The sequence below is a fragment of the Fistularia commersonii genome, chromosome 13 (assembly GCF_037954325.1).
Source record: "Fistularia commersonii isolate RoL2024-O1a breed Wild chromosome 13, RoL_Fcom_v1.0, whole genome shotgun sequence".
NCBI classification, from domain to species: domain Eukaryota; kingdom Metazoa; phylum Chordata; class Actinopteri; order Syngnathiformes; family Fistulariidae; genus Fistularia; species Fistularia commersonii.
This window is the reverse complement of record NC_141296.1, coordinates 11929300-11947074: the sequence shown is the minus strand read 5'-3', so window position 1 is coordinate 11947074 and position 17775 is coordinate 11929300. Positions and strand designations below refer to the sequence as shown.

At 38.9% G+C, this 17775-nt stretch overlaps 1 protein-coding gene across 2 annotated transcripts in view; it reads left to right on the top strand.

Annotated features, from left to right (window-relative positions):
- Positions 1 to 4790: 4790 nt before the first annotated feature.
- pdgfc (platelet derived growth factor c) overlaps positions 4791 to 17775 on the top strand; it is a 52978-nt gene continuing 39993 nt past the window's right edge. The window contains exon 1 of one of the 2 annotated variants that reach the window (XM_086158019.1): positions 4791 to 5129. In XM_086158019.1, coding sequence (XP_086014145.1) covers positions 5018 to 5129 — 112 coding nt within the window. In that variant the 5' untranslated portion in view covers positions 4791 to 5017. The remainder of the gene's footprint in view (positions 5130 to 17775) is intronic. The other variant, XM_086158020.1, reaches the window with a different exon arrangement.

Sequence of the window (17775 nt, the reverse complement as noted above, 5' to 3'; positions counted from 1 at the left end):
TGGTAGTCATGTGACCTAACCAACTAACACAGATATCTGTGCACTTCATCCTGTTTTTTCTCATATAGCTAATCTAAGTGTGTTTTATTTATTTGTCAACACTATTTCTCTAGAATGCATTAGCAAACACCAAAGAAATCGTGTTGTTTCTGGTGAACGTGTTTCAACGCATTATTACCTCTTTCATCATTGAAACATCTTGATCCGTGAAAATCTGAAAATCAAATTAGAGTAATTGTAATTGATACCATACTCACATTTGTCACTAAAGTACAGTATCTGGCTTTCTTTTGTCTAATTATATCTAATTAGATATTGATGTCATATTGGCAGGCTATCGCATGCATTCCACTGCTGCTCTACGTGTTCAAATATGTATGGGATGTAGTTTTAGGCAAAAGCATCAGCTAAATAAAATGCTGACATGAAGCACGAATCTTGGATTGCTTTCCTTTCATTGTACAAGTTCATCTAGCAGACACATCAGGCCTCTTCACTTTGAGTTGGGGTTGAATCCCAGCGTTCTTGATCGGAAATATAATCATTTTTATCTGTTGAATATTGTCTCTGGATGGGAATACAACATATGTGTGTCATGCATCACTCTTAAAGGACCGTCTGTCAAAATAAGATTGTCCGTGGCAGGGAAAAAATTCATCATAAAAAGGGACTTAAATAGTTGGTCAGTTGAGCTTTTAAATGCACAGAATAGCACATCGTCACCAAAATGCAAAGAGCAGTAGGTTCACAGATGTTCCCCCTCAACCGCTCACAGTTACAGGCTCAGTAAAATAACTCACTGAAATCTGTCACTGTCCCCACGACCCTGAATGCACGATAAGCAGCGGACGATGGATGGATGGATGAATTTGTCACTGTAGTAAGATTGGCGGGCAGATCATAAAATTAGGAGATTGAAGTAATTGAAAGTGAGAATTCTCCGTAAGCAGATGCTAAGTTAAAGGAACACTTACCACGAATGTGATGGAGGCGGCGCGGGAGAGAGAGTGATTCTGACCTCTTCTCAAGCATGAGGGAGACCCTGTGAAGCAGTAGTTTTCTTCTATAAAATAAAAAAAACAATGCATTAAAAGAAAACATTGACAATTTAAAAACAGTAATGACAGTTTGGTCTCGTTTAGTGGAATGATAAGATTGTTTTTTTTTTTGTTTTTGCTGATTTTTTTCCACTTTAAAACAATAAATAAAGGAATACCAATAATGAAAAAGTCGGATGGCTGAGCATATTTTATGTAAATCTATTAAATATCATGTGGATTCAGATAAGGAACATTATTCATTCCTGCAAAATAAATGTATTTACTTATTGTCATTGATGCTTTTAATACAGTTGAATTTAATGTGTGAAATCATGACCTGGAGATGCATGACTTAACTTAATTTGATTCATTTCTTTTTTTATATGTTTTGAAATTATTCAAATATTGTTTTACAATTATACATAGTAGTTTAGTTTTATTTTGCTGCTGTGTTGCATGGACAGTTTACATATTAGCAATCAGTCATCAACATTTTATGTTGATGACAAGGCCAATGAGCAATAGCCAAAATAGATAAAGGAATAATAAATTTGATGTAAAAAAAATTAAAAAAACAGTTGAATTTCTGGAGGATTGTTTAGCCCCTGACTTTTTACTTTTTAAAACATGGGCAATTTTACATTATTAAATTGACAATAGAGCAAGAATTGGAAAATAATTCTTCCTGAAAATGATGATATGCTTAACCATGAAAACAATAAGATTAAAATGACCAAGTGGCTGGGGTTAAGTCAATTAGAAGGCAGATTTTTAACCTTTTAATTAAAATACATGGTCACTTTTGATTGCATTAGAACAGGGGACATCTTCCACGATACTCTGAGTGACATCTGCCTGACTGTAGCCCTGGGGGGTACCACCAGGGGGCTCTGGTTTCAAGGACAAGTACAGCCAAGGGCAATTAATCAAATGGACGGCACACTTCAAATTTGAAAGTGTGCGACTTAAATATCAATTTACCAAAACGCCAGGCTCTGAATCGGCGATATATAACTCCACATTAGGAACATGACCGCGATCTCTCAGTTGTGCTCCGGGTGACAAGATTTCAACAAGCATGAGAATTCTGAGAAGAACAGTTAGTTATTTCTCTCTCCGGATGCCTCCACTGGCACATTTCCCACCTTGAGTGTAAACCATAAATGACTTCTTGCAGGACCACACAGCAGACGCCGCTGCTGCTGTTGCCGCTGCTGCTGGAAGTTTCAGCATAACACTGAAGTCATCTCAGAGACCTTCTCCTTAAAGGTACCATAATGAGCTACAATGTGGATTTAGCAAATGTGTTTGCGCCACCAACATCACTCATTCCACATGGAACATAACTGCCGTTTCGCAGATAGTGTGACAGATGCATTGTGTAATATGGACTGATAGGAAGGGGTGCGTTTGTTTGTTTGACAGTTTTTGTCCTGCAAATGCAACCAAGTCTAATGGGATTTAGCTGGGAGCCGTTGACTGTGAGTCCTCTATTGTATACATTTCCATTTCAGACTGTGCGGCGGACACCCGGCCTTGCAAGCTGACATGGTTCCGTATGTTCTACGTGACCCAAAAGGTCTGCCTTGTTTCTAATTTCCTCTGTTTATTATATTTCTTTGTATCAAAGCTTTCACATTAACCGAGACCACCATGGAAGCGGCAATCAGACTTGGACAACGAGACAAAATACCAAGCCTTTACAGACAAAACCTCAAGGGGTGAATGAGTGTGTATGTGTGCAAAAGGGAGAGGGATTCCACAATGTGAAGTGCTGACATCTGCTGCAGGCTCTTGCAGGGCTGGAATGTGATACTCTCCTTTAGACAAAGGGCCTTAGCCCTTACAGCAGGCACAAGAAGACCTCTATATGCCCCTCTCTATGGGGGCAGCACACGTATGAAATGACTATATCAATGCTCCGTGCCCTTTTTCCCAGCCATTAACTATGATTAAAACCACAAAAATCTTCCTTTATACCTTGATGCTGGAAAGATGGCTGCTCTGCATTTTCTTTGAGGTGGTACTTTCTGAGCTATGTGAAACTGGGGGTAAATTGCTGCAGCATTGCATCATGTGTCTGGCTCAATGGGTTCAATATGTCTCCAGCGCTCCTTTGATTGTTGTGTCTGTGCTGCAGCAGACTTGCCATACAGCAGGGGATTCAGCGGTGGATTTTGCCAACAATAGGATGGGAGGAACCACATGAAACATAGTTGATGAGGTACAACGTTGTGCCGGGAGAAAGGAAATTAGGAACAGAAGGGAGTATTGTTCCAAGCAGTGTCTCGGCTTTGATATGACAAATTGAGAAGGTCTTAAACATTTCCTTCCGCAGAGACATTTAGCAGAATGCACATGAGTGTGTTAAAAAAAAAAAAAAAAAGCTTGTGTGGCTGTAAATGTATGTTTCCTACTTTTATAAATGTCAACAAAAAAAAAAAAAAACAGATATGGAAAAATGAGGCCACATCTTTCTCTTTTGTAATTATGAAATATCCTGATGGGAAGATACAATACGGGCTTTTTTTGTTTATAGTATATGAGTGAGAATTACAGGCCGGATGAACACTTGTGAGCAAAAATAAAATGAAAATGAAGTGAGACCATATGAATCCGAGTGGCAAGCAAATTTTATCCAAAGACACAAAACTGTCAGAACAAAGCCTTCTTTTTCATTGACATCATCCCTGGAGAGAAAAAAAAAGAAAAAGGAAAGAAAAAAAAAATCTTCCAGCGTTGCAAAAACTGCAGCCATTGTGCTGACAACACAAAATAGCATCCCATAAATGACATGCGGATCAGTAAAATTAATTTCCCCCATCTTTTTGGGAGCATTATTCTCTTGTGGCAAACTATTTGAAAAATATATATCATTTTAAATGGTTATATACTTGATGTGGACTTTCGTTTCCCTTCGCTACTTTGCAGACACGGAGTTGCGCTCCTCAGAGCTGCTTTGCGCGCAAACATTTTCCCCCCGCAACAGCACGCACAGTTTCCTCACTACTTTCGGGATCCCACGCAAACAATCTGACGGTTGAAAGCGGCGTCTTTGCCATTCACGTCCCGTGGGAAGGGAATTCCCTCGCTTTTTTTTTTAAACTTTTTTTTTTTTTTATGTGCAGCACCTGTTGTCCCGTCAGTCGTTCACCCCACTCGCACCCCACCTTCACCTCCCCAACCCCCCCTCCCTCTCCAGCTCCTTCCCCGCCCCACCCAAAACACAACCCGCGGCCACGCAGCGATATTTTTATCCAAGACTCTCAACAAGTTATGACTCAAGACGTCGGTGGACAACAGGACTTGCCCCGCACTTAGAAGTGATTTGGCAGACTGGATCGAGTTGCTGCTGCTCCCCCTCTTTTCTTTTTCTTTCCCTCTCTCTCTCTCTTTTCTCCCCTTCACTGCTTCACTGCTTGCGCTCTTACGCGCGGACATGTGAGGGAATTTACTCACCCGGAATCCAAGAAGTCATCGCTGACGCGCGTCTCCCCCCCCCCCCCCTCCACTTTTTTTTCTTTTTTTTTCTCTTTTTAATTCTTCCTCCACTATTTCTCGCAAAAATGCATCCACGCATTCGTAACGACCTGGTGCCATAGATGACATGCACTTACGAGAACGCTTGCGGGAACTTATTTATTCTTATTTTTTTTTTCAGTTTCAACAGAACTTTCTCCGAAACTTTTTTTTTTTCAGTGAAACAACAGGTGCGTCTTCGCCTTACGGTTTTTGCAGCGGGGAAAAATTCTGCAGGATATACTTTTTTTTTTTTTTTTTTTTTTTTTTTTGCTTTAAAGGCGATATATACATTTAATTTTCTCCAGAGGAACTGATGGTTAAGATTATGTGGATTCATCATTGCCACTTGTGCCCCAAGCAGCGTCGGTTTCCCAAAAACGACGCTCGCCTGTCGTGATCGGACCCCTCCGTCCCATTTATCTGCGCTTTTTGATCGCCATCCACCACTCATCCAAATGATCCTTTCATTCTTCCTCCTTCTTGCATCGCTTCTCCAACGATATGGCTCGGGGGCTGAATCAAGTCACGTCAGCAAATTTCATCTGCCAAGTGTGAAGGAGCAAAACGGTAAGTTTGGTTATTATATGTTGCTCGTCTGTTTTCCACCCGGCGAAGTTTGCAAGGCTGAACATGAACTTGAAGGGGGGGGGGGGGGGATTTCTAACACACAAATGGCTCTTCATGCTGGGCTTTACGCCAGATGTAAAAAAAAAAAAAAAAAAAAAAAAAAAGCACATCTTGCTTGAGTTTAACTTCTATGAATGGGAGCGTTTTATTCGGTTCAAACGGCTCCATCCATGAGAAGGAAGTGCAAAATTACCTTTTTTTCCAACCTTTTGTTGAAGGAGGGGGGCCTTCTGAACCCCCCCCCCCTATGTGCTGTAACAACAACAACAATAATAACAATAATAATAATGGGCTTCATTCATACAGTAATAGTTGCTGCAGGCGATGCGATGTGTTTCCCCTCCGGCACTGAAGTGTCAAATAAAAAACTGCAAGTTTAGTGGGAGTTGAGTTTTAACTCAAACCCTAAAAGTCAGTGAATGGGCGAAGCCGGTGAATGGGGTGTGCACCCGTGTACGCGCACATGTGAGCTGCGGTGCGAATTCTTGATTGAATTCAACTGTCATTCAGCATTCCTGCAGTTGTGCTGACTATACATTTATTTTAACTTCCTTTTTTTTTTTGTCAATACATATCATTGTCCATCTCCTGAGATGTGGTTTCAGTTTGTCACGTGGTTCTTTACTTCCAAACGTGAAAAGACTGGATTTATAACACCTCGCAAGAAAATCATTGTTTGTTTTTTTTTTCTAAGTTCTTCTTTACTATCATCATTTGTTGGCTAAAAACCATGATCAATTTTAGCTTGTTTTCAATATTGGTCTAAGAAATGTATATTGATTTAAAATGCCATTTGATATTGGTGACGTAAATGAAATACCGCTTTTGGAATATCAGTTGTAAGCGCTGGAGTGAAGTGATCTGTTAAAATAGATTTATCATTTCTCTAGTGAGTGTTTTTTGTTGTTTTCTTTTTTCTGGGAAGTACATTATGTCTGCATTTGCAAGATGATTACTTTGATAACATAGGGCATACTAATATGTTATCTACACTACAAACTGGATGTGCTTTTTTATTTGGTTAAAAGAAACTATTAAACTCCCATTACATCAGGTGCAGGTCTACTAATCATCAGGAGGATTTGGCAAATGGTTCTTGCATGTTACATGTATTTCAACACTAGTGGGTTCATGTCTGAATGATGTTGTGAATATATATGTGCGTGTGCGTGTGTGTGTGTGTGTATGTGTGTGTGTGTGTGTGTGTTAGTGTGAAGGGGGTAGTCTCAAGCAGAAACCTCAGCCCTTTCAGCCAATTTCTTTTTGGTTCCCTCCGGCTCCACAGTTATAACAGAAAGATGACTCAAAAACCCAACCCGTGTTTTACCACTTGTATTCTCGAATATAAGAATCCAAATTTGGAGACAAAGCGACATAGAACTCATGGTAAAATAAGAACGGTACAAAAACAAACGTACAGGGTGGCAGAGTACTTTCACCAAGTAAGGCGTTTTCATTTCAGCCCCGCTAAGTGTGCTATTTTATTATTTTAACACACAAGATGCAGAAGTCCAGACCACCTGCCCTACAGAGCGAGGCGAGAGTCTGAAGGTGAGGGTTTAAATACGGATACACGAGGCCAGAGACTTGTGTCGTCTCACAATCTGTCTGCAAGAAAAATTTACGGCTCCCTGTTGCAGATAAAACTATAAGGTTTGAAAATGATGACAAAAAAGTTCAATTTTCTTCAATGCATCCGGCTAAATAAACAAGCCCCCGTTAAAGATTGAAATAGCGGCTGATACGGTGTTGAATAAAGAGTAGTGCTATGAGGCAAGTGCTATTAGAAAAAAATAAATAGTCATGTAAATGACATAAACGTGAGGATATTGACAAAGCACTTCTCCACCTCTAATCACCTTTAACTAATACAGGTTTTGGATTTAACATGAAAAAAAAAAAACATGTCTCCGGGGTGCTGTTAAAGAAACAACATGCCCGTATGCCTCAAATGTTACGCCGGTCAGACCTCATTTATTCCCGAGTCAGTTCTATAGCTGGCAGGGTTGACCAGCCTTGTGTGAGGACATGCAGCTCTGACTTCACTACAGTAACAGTCCGAGCTGGGAAATCAGAGCCTCCCACCGGGCTCTCCAGGTTTTAATCAGGACGGTTGTGAAAGGAAAACAACAGGGAGGGGAAAGGATGAAGAAGCTGAAGGAGAAGGAGGAGGAGGACGAGATGGGAAAATGGGCGGAGGACGTGAAGCCGTTTTCAAGAATCCCTTTAAGCGGCGGTCACACTTTGGCAAAGGCAATGTTTGCTCAGGCCCACCCTTATAACCTTTAGGTTGAAGTTGGCGTTTACCATTTTGGCATGACCGGTGCTCTGAGACGATTCCATATTGAGTTTAGCGGCTAGCGCCTTTAGCCGAAGGGGCCAAGAGTTATGGGCCCCGGTTGTTATAAACTTGGCCGGTAACTCCTGATGACTCTATATCAGTATGGGACAGTGTGCGGAGGAATGATCTGTCACAAATCACAATGAATGTTTCAGACAAAAGTCTCCAACAACCAAACACAGTGGGCATGAACTCCAAAATGTAAAGTGCATGTGTTGCGGTCATAAATAAAGTGAGCGCTTCCTTCCTCAACTCTTCCACTGATGATTGTATTACAATAACATGTCGTTTTCATGTGTTCAGCGCATGGCTATAAGGTTTCACGGTTGTTAAGACAAATGGCCGAATGACATCTGCAGTTGCACTAAAAATGCTTTGTATGGTTTTGGAATAGAGGAAGCAAATGCTTGTACAGGCTCATCCCGACCACCACCGCAACCTCTGCCGCAAATTATCCTTCTGTTGGGAGGAAAATTCTTTCCCTCGTCGTTGTTTCATAGCGGATGACCTTTTGTATGTATCCGCCTCATTTTCTGTACAGTGATGGGCATATGTTCAGGCTTGATTTGTGGTCTTCCACCCTGAATTCCAAATATTTCATTGATCAATATTGTGATATGGAACACATTGAAAGTATCTGCAGATGTTGCCTGTCGATGTAGATTATTTCATAAACTCTTCCTGCAAGCTATATCCTCTTTGGTCAGCGTGGTCAGCACTATGCACAGTGCAGAACAAGTACATGTGCCAAAAAAAAAACAAAACAAAAACATCTATTTATATTTTAAAATGTCAAACCTCATTTGGAAAATGTGGAGCTGCTAGCATATAATTAATTACTTAAAGCATCAATGTCGTATTTGAACAAACACCGGACTTGTTTCTTAAAAGACTACATGACTTGACTCTTCCGGACACCTTGCCTCTTTCAGTAAAATGGTCAGCATATTTTAGCATAATATGAGAAATGTCACATATAACAAAACAAAACGCTCTATATAGCAACCGGTAATACGCAAGGGTTGTAAAACTGCATTAGCTCAAACACGATTCCAATAGAAATAACAGATCCACACCTGTGGTGTGCGGTGAGGTTGACCTTCTTTGGAGCCATATTTACAATTCTAAGAACTTGAAAGCGTTTCTTGTTCCAGAGAATCTCATCTCGTCATTTTTATAAAACTGAAAACAATTTATGTTCCTTTCTTTACTTCTGTATGAAGTCTATGCGCATATACAGAACTTCTCCATGAAAAGCTATGTTACTTTGTAGTAAAAGTCCTCCTTTTTTCTTTATGTATCCTATTTATTTTATCCTACATTGCTTATAGAAAGAAGACAGCAGCATCTTGCACCTGCCAACTCACTCACGCCCCCTTCAGGTGAGGCAGAGTATTGTCTGCCTCACATTTTAACTTTTCTCTCTGGTTTATTTTCAGATAAGGAAAAATAATTGGATCACACACTCACACTAAAGACATGACACAGCTTGTTGTGGTGTATATTATAACATGATAACATAATAAATTCTACAAACATTCTATTGGTGACATACTGAGAAACAGATCACAGTTTGTGAGGGACTGCATGTGCAGACGGGAGCTCGGCTGCCGCACCTTGGCTTACATTTGATCAGGAAAGGTGTAAATTCAGTGATTTGTTTTGGAGAACATTTAAAAAAAAATTGGAATCATACAGGAAATTATGAATCAGATCAGTGGAAAAATGTTAATATTTATCTTATGTTATCGTTCATTATGACAGGTGAGGCTCTGTAGCACATCACCAGTCCACACACCAACGTTTCTTGCAGTCAGTCAGTGGTGCGGTTTTGGTTTGAGAGAAAATAGCTCTTTGTGGAAAAATCCACAACAATGGCTGATTATCTTGTGTAAGTGAGCCGTGCTTTTTTGACAGAAAGGTTGCTGTTTTTTTTTTTTCCCAAATGAATTTGGAAAGTCAGTTGTCATTATGGGATGGGTGCTTTTGTTGGTATCCAATGTCTGTGGAGGTTCTCAGTCATCAAGATCACGGTAAATTCTTGTCAAATGCTTTTTCTCATAGCAACTGGATCTGATTTTCTTCTCTTGAAGTCTTTTCACCTGTCATCCAAGAGGCTTCTTCGGTTTGAATTATCCAATATGGCGATTATATTACAACCAACCAATAACCAATAACCAATATGGATAATGATGCAGGCACACTTCATTCAAACTACTAGCAGAAAACACTTGGTCTTTCTAGCACTGAAAGTATTATGCTTGCTCCCATCATGATGGTCTCATGATGGTCCAACGGCAGACCCTTTCAATATGCACGTATTTAGTATGAGAGAAAAAAGAAAAATACATTACTTAGGGTAATAGATATAACATAACATCATTTTGTAGATTATTTCATGAGTTATTGCTGGTATTGGATTTCAAAGTTAATGCCTGCTTGCACCGATGTTCTACAGTTGATATTAGTCAGATATTCCTACAAAGAAACAGATGGGACAAAGAGGAATATGTATTTTTGGCTTTGCTTGAGCTACCCCTTTAAATAACATTAACAATCCATCTGCATAAATCCTAAAATCATTTTCTTGCTATTGCTTCCTTCCCAGCCTGACTCAGTGTTGACATATCATCTGTCGTCATAGTCACGCATTGGATCTGAAAATGATACATATTTTAGAAATGAACGCAATACATTTATCGACTATCTATTTTTAAAGTGTGCCCCTTCTCATTATACCAACTTTTTTCATGCCACATTATTTCATGATGCTTTTACATTACTGCAAAGATTTACCTCCATTCTGCAATTAGAAAGGTAATGTGGTCATATCAGGTGAAACATTTCGCTGAAATAAGTTGTCTTGCTTCAGTTTTCCAAAGAAAGTCACATTTTCCCAACCATTTTGCCCACCCTTAAGCGCACACCCGGCTTTTATTAGAAAAATCCTGCTCCAGATATCTGTAGGAGATACGGATTACCTAAGGATATTCCCATATATCCCCGCTTAAACACCACCAGTGAAGGTATGCAATACCTTAGACCTGCCAATGATCACAGAGGCTGCTGTTCCACTAAAGATTACGAGATTAGTGGGCAGACAAAGGTTATTGGGGTCACGGGCCTATGGGAGAAATGCAGTTTTCCACCTATGCACACATGGAAGGTTACAGATAGAGACGTGTATTGTGCATTCATTAGATTATGATGCAGACAAATAAGTGGTTTTGAGTGGGGACTTGAAAACAGGAAAGAGAGTGGGTGGCCCCTGTTAGAGACTTTTACTGTTTTAGACACACTTTTATGTGTGGATCAGTCATTCAGTCAGTCATGACTGGGAGCACAGTTAAAAGGCGCCGGTGGAAAGGGTTGTATTTGGGGTCCAGGGCTTTCCGGAAGTAAATTCATTTCTTTACAGTGATTAGAAGTCCGTGGGCGAGACTTGGGTGGGCAGAACACTAGAGAATGAACCGACTGAGTAAAAGAAGATCACGAAACAACGGTTTCTGGTAACAATTTGGAAAAGTAAACTTCCCAGGACACTTAATAAACCTGCTGCGCTTAAGTACAGTGCAGTGATTCATATGAGTGCACACAAATTGATGCTTAAAGTCAGCAAATAAAGTTGTAACAAAGTCGGCGTGAGACGGTTTTTCAGTCAGCTTATTAAAACATACCTTATGAAATGTTACTCCACTTAACTTCCCACCATGCACAGCATCCTTTATGAAATCCACCAGGTACAACCCCTGAAATATCTCTATCTGATAAAGTAATGGTCATAAAATTTTAAGAAAGAGTTATTAAAAATATTTTTTGGTAAACTGACAACAAACCAACCCGATAAATAAATTAATACATCGACGAATAAATACATAAATCACTCCTTTTTGTCTTTTGGCTGCTCCTCTCAGGGGTCACCACAGTGACTCCCCTCCCTCCCTATCACCCTGTTCATATTCAGCTTCAAATCCATAAACAAATACATAAATAAACAGCTAAACAAAATAATAGCTTTGTTTTGCACAGAGGGTAGAGGTGATGCTGACATAGTTACTACTCGCTTCAAATGAATCCCAAATGTCATTTTTGCTTGACAGGTCATACTGTATATAAACATTAATCCAAAAATATATAACACATAAATACATAATCACTTAAATATACACATATGGGCATATTTTATATACACTCATATATATATATATATATATATATACACATATATATACATGATTATGCAAATATGCCCATACATATATATATGTGTGTGTGTGTGTGTGTGTGTGTGTATGTATGTATATATATGGATATGTGTGTGTGTGTGTAAATATATATATATATATATATATATATATATATATATATATATATATGCTTGAACCCATTCAATAATTGAAGAGAGCGATTCTTGCAGTTCTTGAAGTTATGGGGCGGTGTGGCTCAGGGGCTTTTAGCGGTTGTCCTTGCAACCAGGCATTCCTGGTTCGATTACTGCGCTCCTTCTAGTCTTTTGAAGAGTTGTTGAGCAAGACACTGAAACTCTAACTGCTCCCCTGGCGCTGCTCAGCGGCTGCCTTCTGCTCATGGTTCATCCATGATGGGTTAAATACAGCGGTTGAATTTCGCTGATGTTGTGCCGTATTTAAGACCGAATGTGACAATAAAGGCCTTTCTCTCTCTCGCTCACTCTCTCTCTATATATATAGATATACAGTATATACATATACACGTATATATACACACTTATGTTTTTCTTTTCTAATTGGAACAGTTTAGTCCTTCATCACAACCCATAACCCAAAATACTGTAAGATGTTTTATTCACTAAATCGTTAAAGTTACAAGCATATACATACTGTATATACATCATGGGACTTTTCAGAAGCAAATAAAATAGAACCGAAACCATCTAATTATGGAGTGTGGATCAGGCTTTGGCACATATCAATGAAGTTGAGGTTTGGGAAAAGAACCTAAAAAGGGACAACAAAAATCAGATCTGTTCTAGCAAACCGCAGCCTGTGTCATGTGATCAAAAACCCAGGCAAAAGTTTTTTTTTTTTTTTTCATCAAACTTTGTCGGCCTCAGTTTGAATTAATTCATACAAACATTGTGTATGTTTAGGTGGCTTGGGGAGTTCTAAACCCCATATTTTGACAAAAGGATCATTTTACATTATACTCTATATTTGAGATGTATTCCTCTTCAACTTATCTTGCATTAATCTGCTTGTTTGACTTAATTGTGTGATAATTTCAAATTACAGTATGGTTCTTAAACTGGGAAAAACAAAAGTCGCTGGTCTTGGAATCTCATTAATTCTTTAATACAGGTCAGATGTTTCCTGAGCCTGCTGCCCTGGGAAATCTTGTTTCCAGTCAGAGGAAGTCAAACTTTAATGGATATGCCTGAATGAATGAAAGTCGCTCTATATGCTGTTAATCATTTTAGTGGGTAGCGCAAGAGGAGGCGGCGTGCTCGGTTGAATTAGAGCCATCAAAGAAATGGATGGCTCCACTGCTAAATGCAGTTACTAGTAAGAAAAGAGGTGAACAATTCTATCACAAGGTATATAAATATGGTGGGATGAAAACTACATTCATAAAGAACTGTTTGACTTTATACATTCTCATGCCCCTCTACTACATTCTGTCATTTAAAAGATCAGTTCCTGTTTAAATATGCAGCGTAAGCAAGAAAATGAATATTTTAGGATTTTCATTGGAATTAGTGCTTTTTTTTTATTTTTCAAGATATCAGCAGTGCAGCCCTTAGTTTTATTACTGAATACAGGTAAGTCTATGTGCTCTGCTCAGAGGAGTTTTCTCCCTGAAGAGGGGGACCCTGGAAAGCAGTGTCTGTTTTCCCTGTCAGCACTATTTGGACGTGGATTGCTGTATTTGGCAAGCAAAGCATGCCACCGCCTGCCTGCTGTTTGTCATTTTGGGCAGCATAGCACTGTCTCTTTCACCTCCTCAAGAGATTTTTTTTTGACGGATGTGTGGTGTTTTCCAGGGATCTAGGTCAGTAGTTTATGTTTGCTTTTCCTTTGGACAATGGTTTGGTAAGTGAAAGTGTTACAGAGTTGAAGAAAGGAAGCTCTTTTCCAACGAGCGCTCGTATTGTGCAATATGTCCTAACTCAATACTTCTCCAAAGTATTCAAATCTGCTTTACTCAGTGAAACAGGGTATTAAAGGGAAGTACAAGCATATGTAGGAAGCATATGTAAAAAAAAAAAATGTTGAGCAAGATGTTACATTGGAAAATGCTGGTGAAAAACACATTCCCAAACAAACAGTTCGCTTCTGTTCCATAAGTTGTCATTTACTAATTGTTAATTAATTAAAATGTAAAACATATCAGTGGATAAATGTATTTTCACCGTGATGATTCAGTCTTGAATAATCATGTAAGTGATATATCACATAAAAAGAAGATTACCAACTGCAAATAGTAGGTGACAATGATTTTTTTTTCTCATGTTAGTGGTAAAAGAGTTGAAAATTCAACTCCAAAACTTTGTTTTTAAATATAAGGTGTCACCGAAAAGTGTACATTTTCTTTGTAACTATGTACTGCGGGTGTTGTGTTTTTGAATACGTCCTCTGTTCCATTCTTATGACTTTGAGGGTACACGCATTTTTTTATAAATTCAAATTCAGTAATAATATTTTCTTGGCCTCAAGGATGAGTCGATTAGATCTTGATGGTCAAGGAACAGTGCATCTACAGAAACTAAAGTGTTAGCCCTAAATTCAGTATTATATACCTTTCCTATTAAGGGAGTTTCTTCAGTGTTTGTACAGATGTTAGCTCAGCCATAAGGATGGATGGATGGAAGACTGTGACAGTTCAAGGAACTACAGACTGGAACTACAGACACCTCATTGTAATAAATTCTGAAGGAATCAGCAGTGTTCTTAAACATAGTACAGCCTCTTGATTTAGTTTGATGTTGGAGGTCAAGGGCATAATGACTTCAAAAAATGCCAATGTCTATAGCTCAAAAATGATCTGGGAATTTCTATGAAACTTATTCGAATTTTTCGAGGAAACCCACGCACACACGGAGCAAACATGCAAACTCCACACAGAAAGGTCCCTCTGTCAGAATCAAACCAGGGTCCTTCGTGCTGTTTGGCCAAAGCGCTAACCATTGCGCCACCCAATTCAAATTCATTGCAATTTATTATATTTGCTAAATACAAGTTGACAGCTTTAATTAAATGTTCACTGAAGCAGTAAAAGTTGCAGTGAAGGCTGATTGGAAATGTGAATGAAGCACGCCGTCATTTAGCGACTTTCCCCGAAGCACCTCCGAGTGAGGCTCATGATCCTGAGCTATCGATCGTCTTGGATCGAAGTGCGCCTGCAGCCTGCAAAAGCGCCTGAAACTTTACGAAAAGATATCAGGGTGCTGGTGTGGAAACGCCCTCTCGCTCAGCAATAACTGCCGAGATAAAAAAAAAAAAAATGTCTTTAAATGGTATTTGTGTGGAGCTGTCATTCCCTCTTATCTGTGCAGCTTCTGTATTGGTCTTTTTCTCCTGTCTGCCTCACTTCAATTAAATAATAGGAGAAAAACAAGAAACAACTTTAAAAAATTCTAGTGTTTGTAGATAAGGATTATATGCAGTTCAAACAAACTCCTTGGTTGTATCATTTCAAATATTTGGCTTTGTCAGTGTTTCATTGCAAGAGCTTCTGAAAGCTACACATGCATTGGTCGCAAAGATAGCGTAAATCCATTTTAACCCACAAACAGAAAGCAGATAATATTTATTTCATGTTGTCGCCTTATTCGTGCAATGGTATTACTCCAGTTGAATATCAATTTAAAAAATCTGCTCAGGAACTTTGAGATAAACAACAACAAAAAAAAAAAAAAAAAACAATGACTCAAGTAGCTGCAGTCTGACCAGCTGGCAGAGTGAAGGAGCGCCCCTTGAAACAGACCGTATAAAACCAAGCAAAACAAAGGATGTATTGTGAATCAAGACCAGGGGTTCTAGTAACAACATTCAGGATGATGGGGAGATGATTTTTCAGAAATCAAAAACATTTGTAATTGATGCTAAATGTTTTTTCTTTTCCGAATGTGTCAAATATGTAAGCACTTGCGATACTTCCAGGGATAGCAGGTCATCATGTTTCTTTGAGAACTAATAATCTAGACTTTTGGGACCCATGTTGCCTGTGTAGCCGAGACAGTAGTTCATAAATTTAGTCTTTCTAAAGAGGTTGTTTAAGTAGGTGTCATGGTAGTAATTGATTTTGAAGGAGAGAGGAAAGCGTCCTCCCAGTTCCGCCTAAACATGAAGGGTGAACCTATCCCTCAAGTCAAGATTACCTGTCAGAGCAAATACCTGTCATTCACTTCAGTAACATTGTTTCCTGAAATCTGCCTTTGTGTGTTTTGCTTTTAGTCAAGGCATGAACACAAAAGGCAGGTACTCACTTTGGTCCTCTTAGATTTATATAGTAAACTCAAAATGTTTTGTGTTTCCGTTTACATGGATATATTTACGTGACCCCAAATGTACTTGCCTAAGAACTTGAATTTATCAACTGTAATTTATGATTATTTTGTTTTTAAAACTATGCAGCTGAAGGCAAGTCTGTGTATTAATTACACTACACAAACATATAATTATGGAAAAAAAAAAAGGAGGAGCTGTCAATGATTGTTTGATCAGAAAGCTGGCAAGGATCCTCACTGAAAACGTTATCTCCGGCCAAAACAGAAGTTCCATTGTTAAGTCATTTTGCTTGAGGCTCTGAATCCTGAAAACCTTCCAGTATGGCGTAGTATGTAGTCAAGACTTCAGACGTCCATTGACTATTAATTGTGCAAACTGGAATTCAAGTGGACTCAACATCTAGACTGTGAGAAGGGTTGACCTTGGTTACCTTCTCTGCAGGGCATGTTCACATAGTTTGGCAGATGTCATCGCCTCTTATCAGGGAGGTTCGTCAAAGTGTTCTGTAATGACTAGACTCCTTAGTTCTCTGAAACTGTGGGCATCACCCTGCAGTTGACTGACAGGGAGCCTGACCCCTGAGCAGCTGCAGAAGAATACCACAGCTATGTGTTTTGCCATAGATTTAGACTAACTTGGAAGAGTCACAGCAAGAAGAGAACAAACTATATCCGATATAAGCCAAAAGACAACAATTTCTTGGGTTGTGTGTGTTTTTTTTTTTTTTTTTTATCCTTTTTCTTTTAGGGCTTTTTTAATAAGGTTTTTTTTTTTCTTTTGAAATTTGTTATTAATGTTTAATTTGTATGTGTGTGTGGAGGGGGGGGGGGGGTGAATGGGTGGGTGGGTGTGCATGTACGTGCATGCGCATGCATGCAAAAGTCCCAGCCCTTTTTTTGCCATGTTTCTACATGTATTAAACACTTCAGAGTGATGCACTATTTTCCAACCTTGCTGGATGAGAAAGAAAATGAAAAAAAAAAAAAGTTGGATCTTTTCCATGAGTCAAATCATTCCAAAATTTTAATCTCTTACTTGGCCCATATTTCACCCCTTCAACAATTTTTGTGAAAAAAAAAAATCTGCTCTGTACTTTCCATAATCCAGCTTAAAGACAGACAAACAGGCCCAGAAAAAAAAAAAAAAAAAAACATCTATAAGCATAAGCAGTGATACTCATAGCTTTTCATACCATAGAGCGATACCTGCTCTGTTAATTTAGTTAAACACATAGGTTATCTTAAATCTGTGCGTAAGTCTTAATTGGAACTGAATGCCTCAAGAGTCGCAACACCCATCATTGTTGCACCGACAAACTCCAATGAGATGATGTCACAATGCCACCCTCATTATGTGAACGCTTGGTAATGTGAGCCGCTGGATTAATCCTGAACAGCACAGACATTTCATGCCTATCGAGCATCATCATTAGTCCTGCTAATTTTAGAAAGCGGCAGTGAGAGTCACCCAAGTGTGAACAGCCTCGCGCATTTAACACCTCGCCTCAGATCTGACCTGAATCTCTCACAGCGGCGGTTAAAATGGGACAATAAAAGATACAGCAAGTCGTGTAATTGACCCATGTGTTGATTTAAAAAACAATAAACAAACAAAAAAAATAAACAAAAAAATTAAAATCATTTCAGATGATCCTGACAGAATTATGTTTTCTTTTATATACATTTTGGAACAACCGAAAATGTCCTCTATTGTAAGTCGCTTTGGATAAAAGCATCTGCCAAATGTAATGTAATGTAAT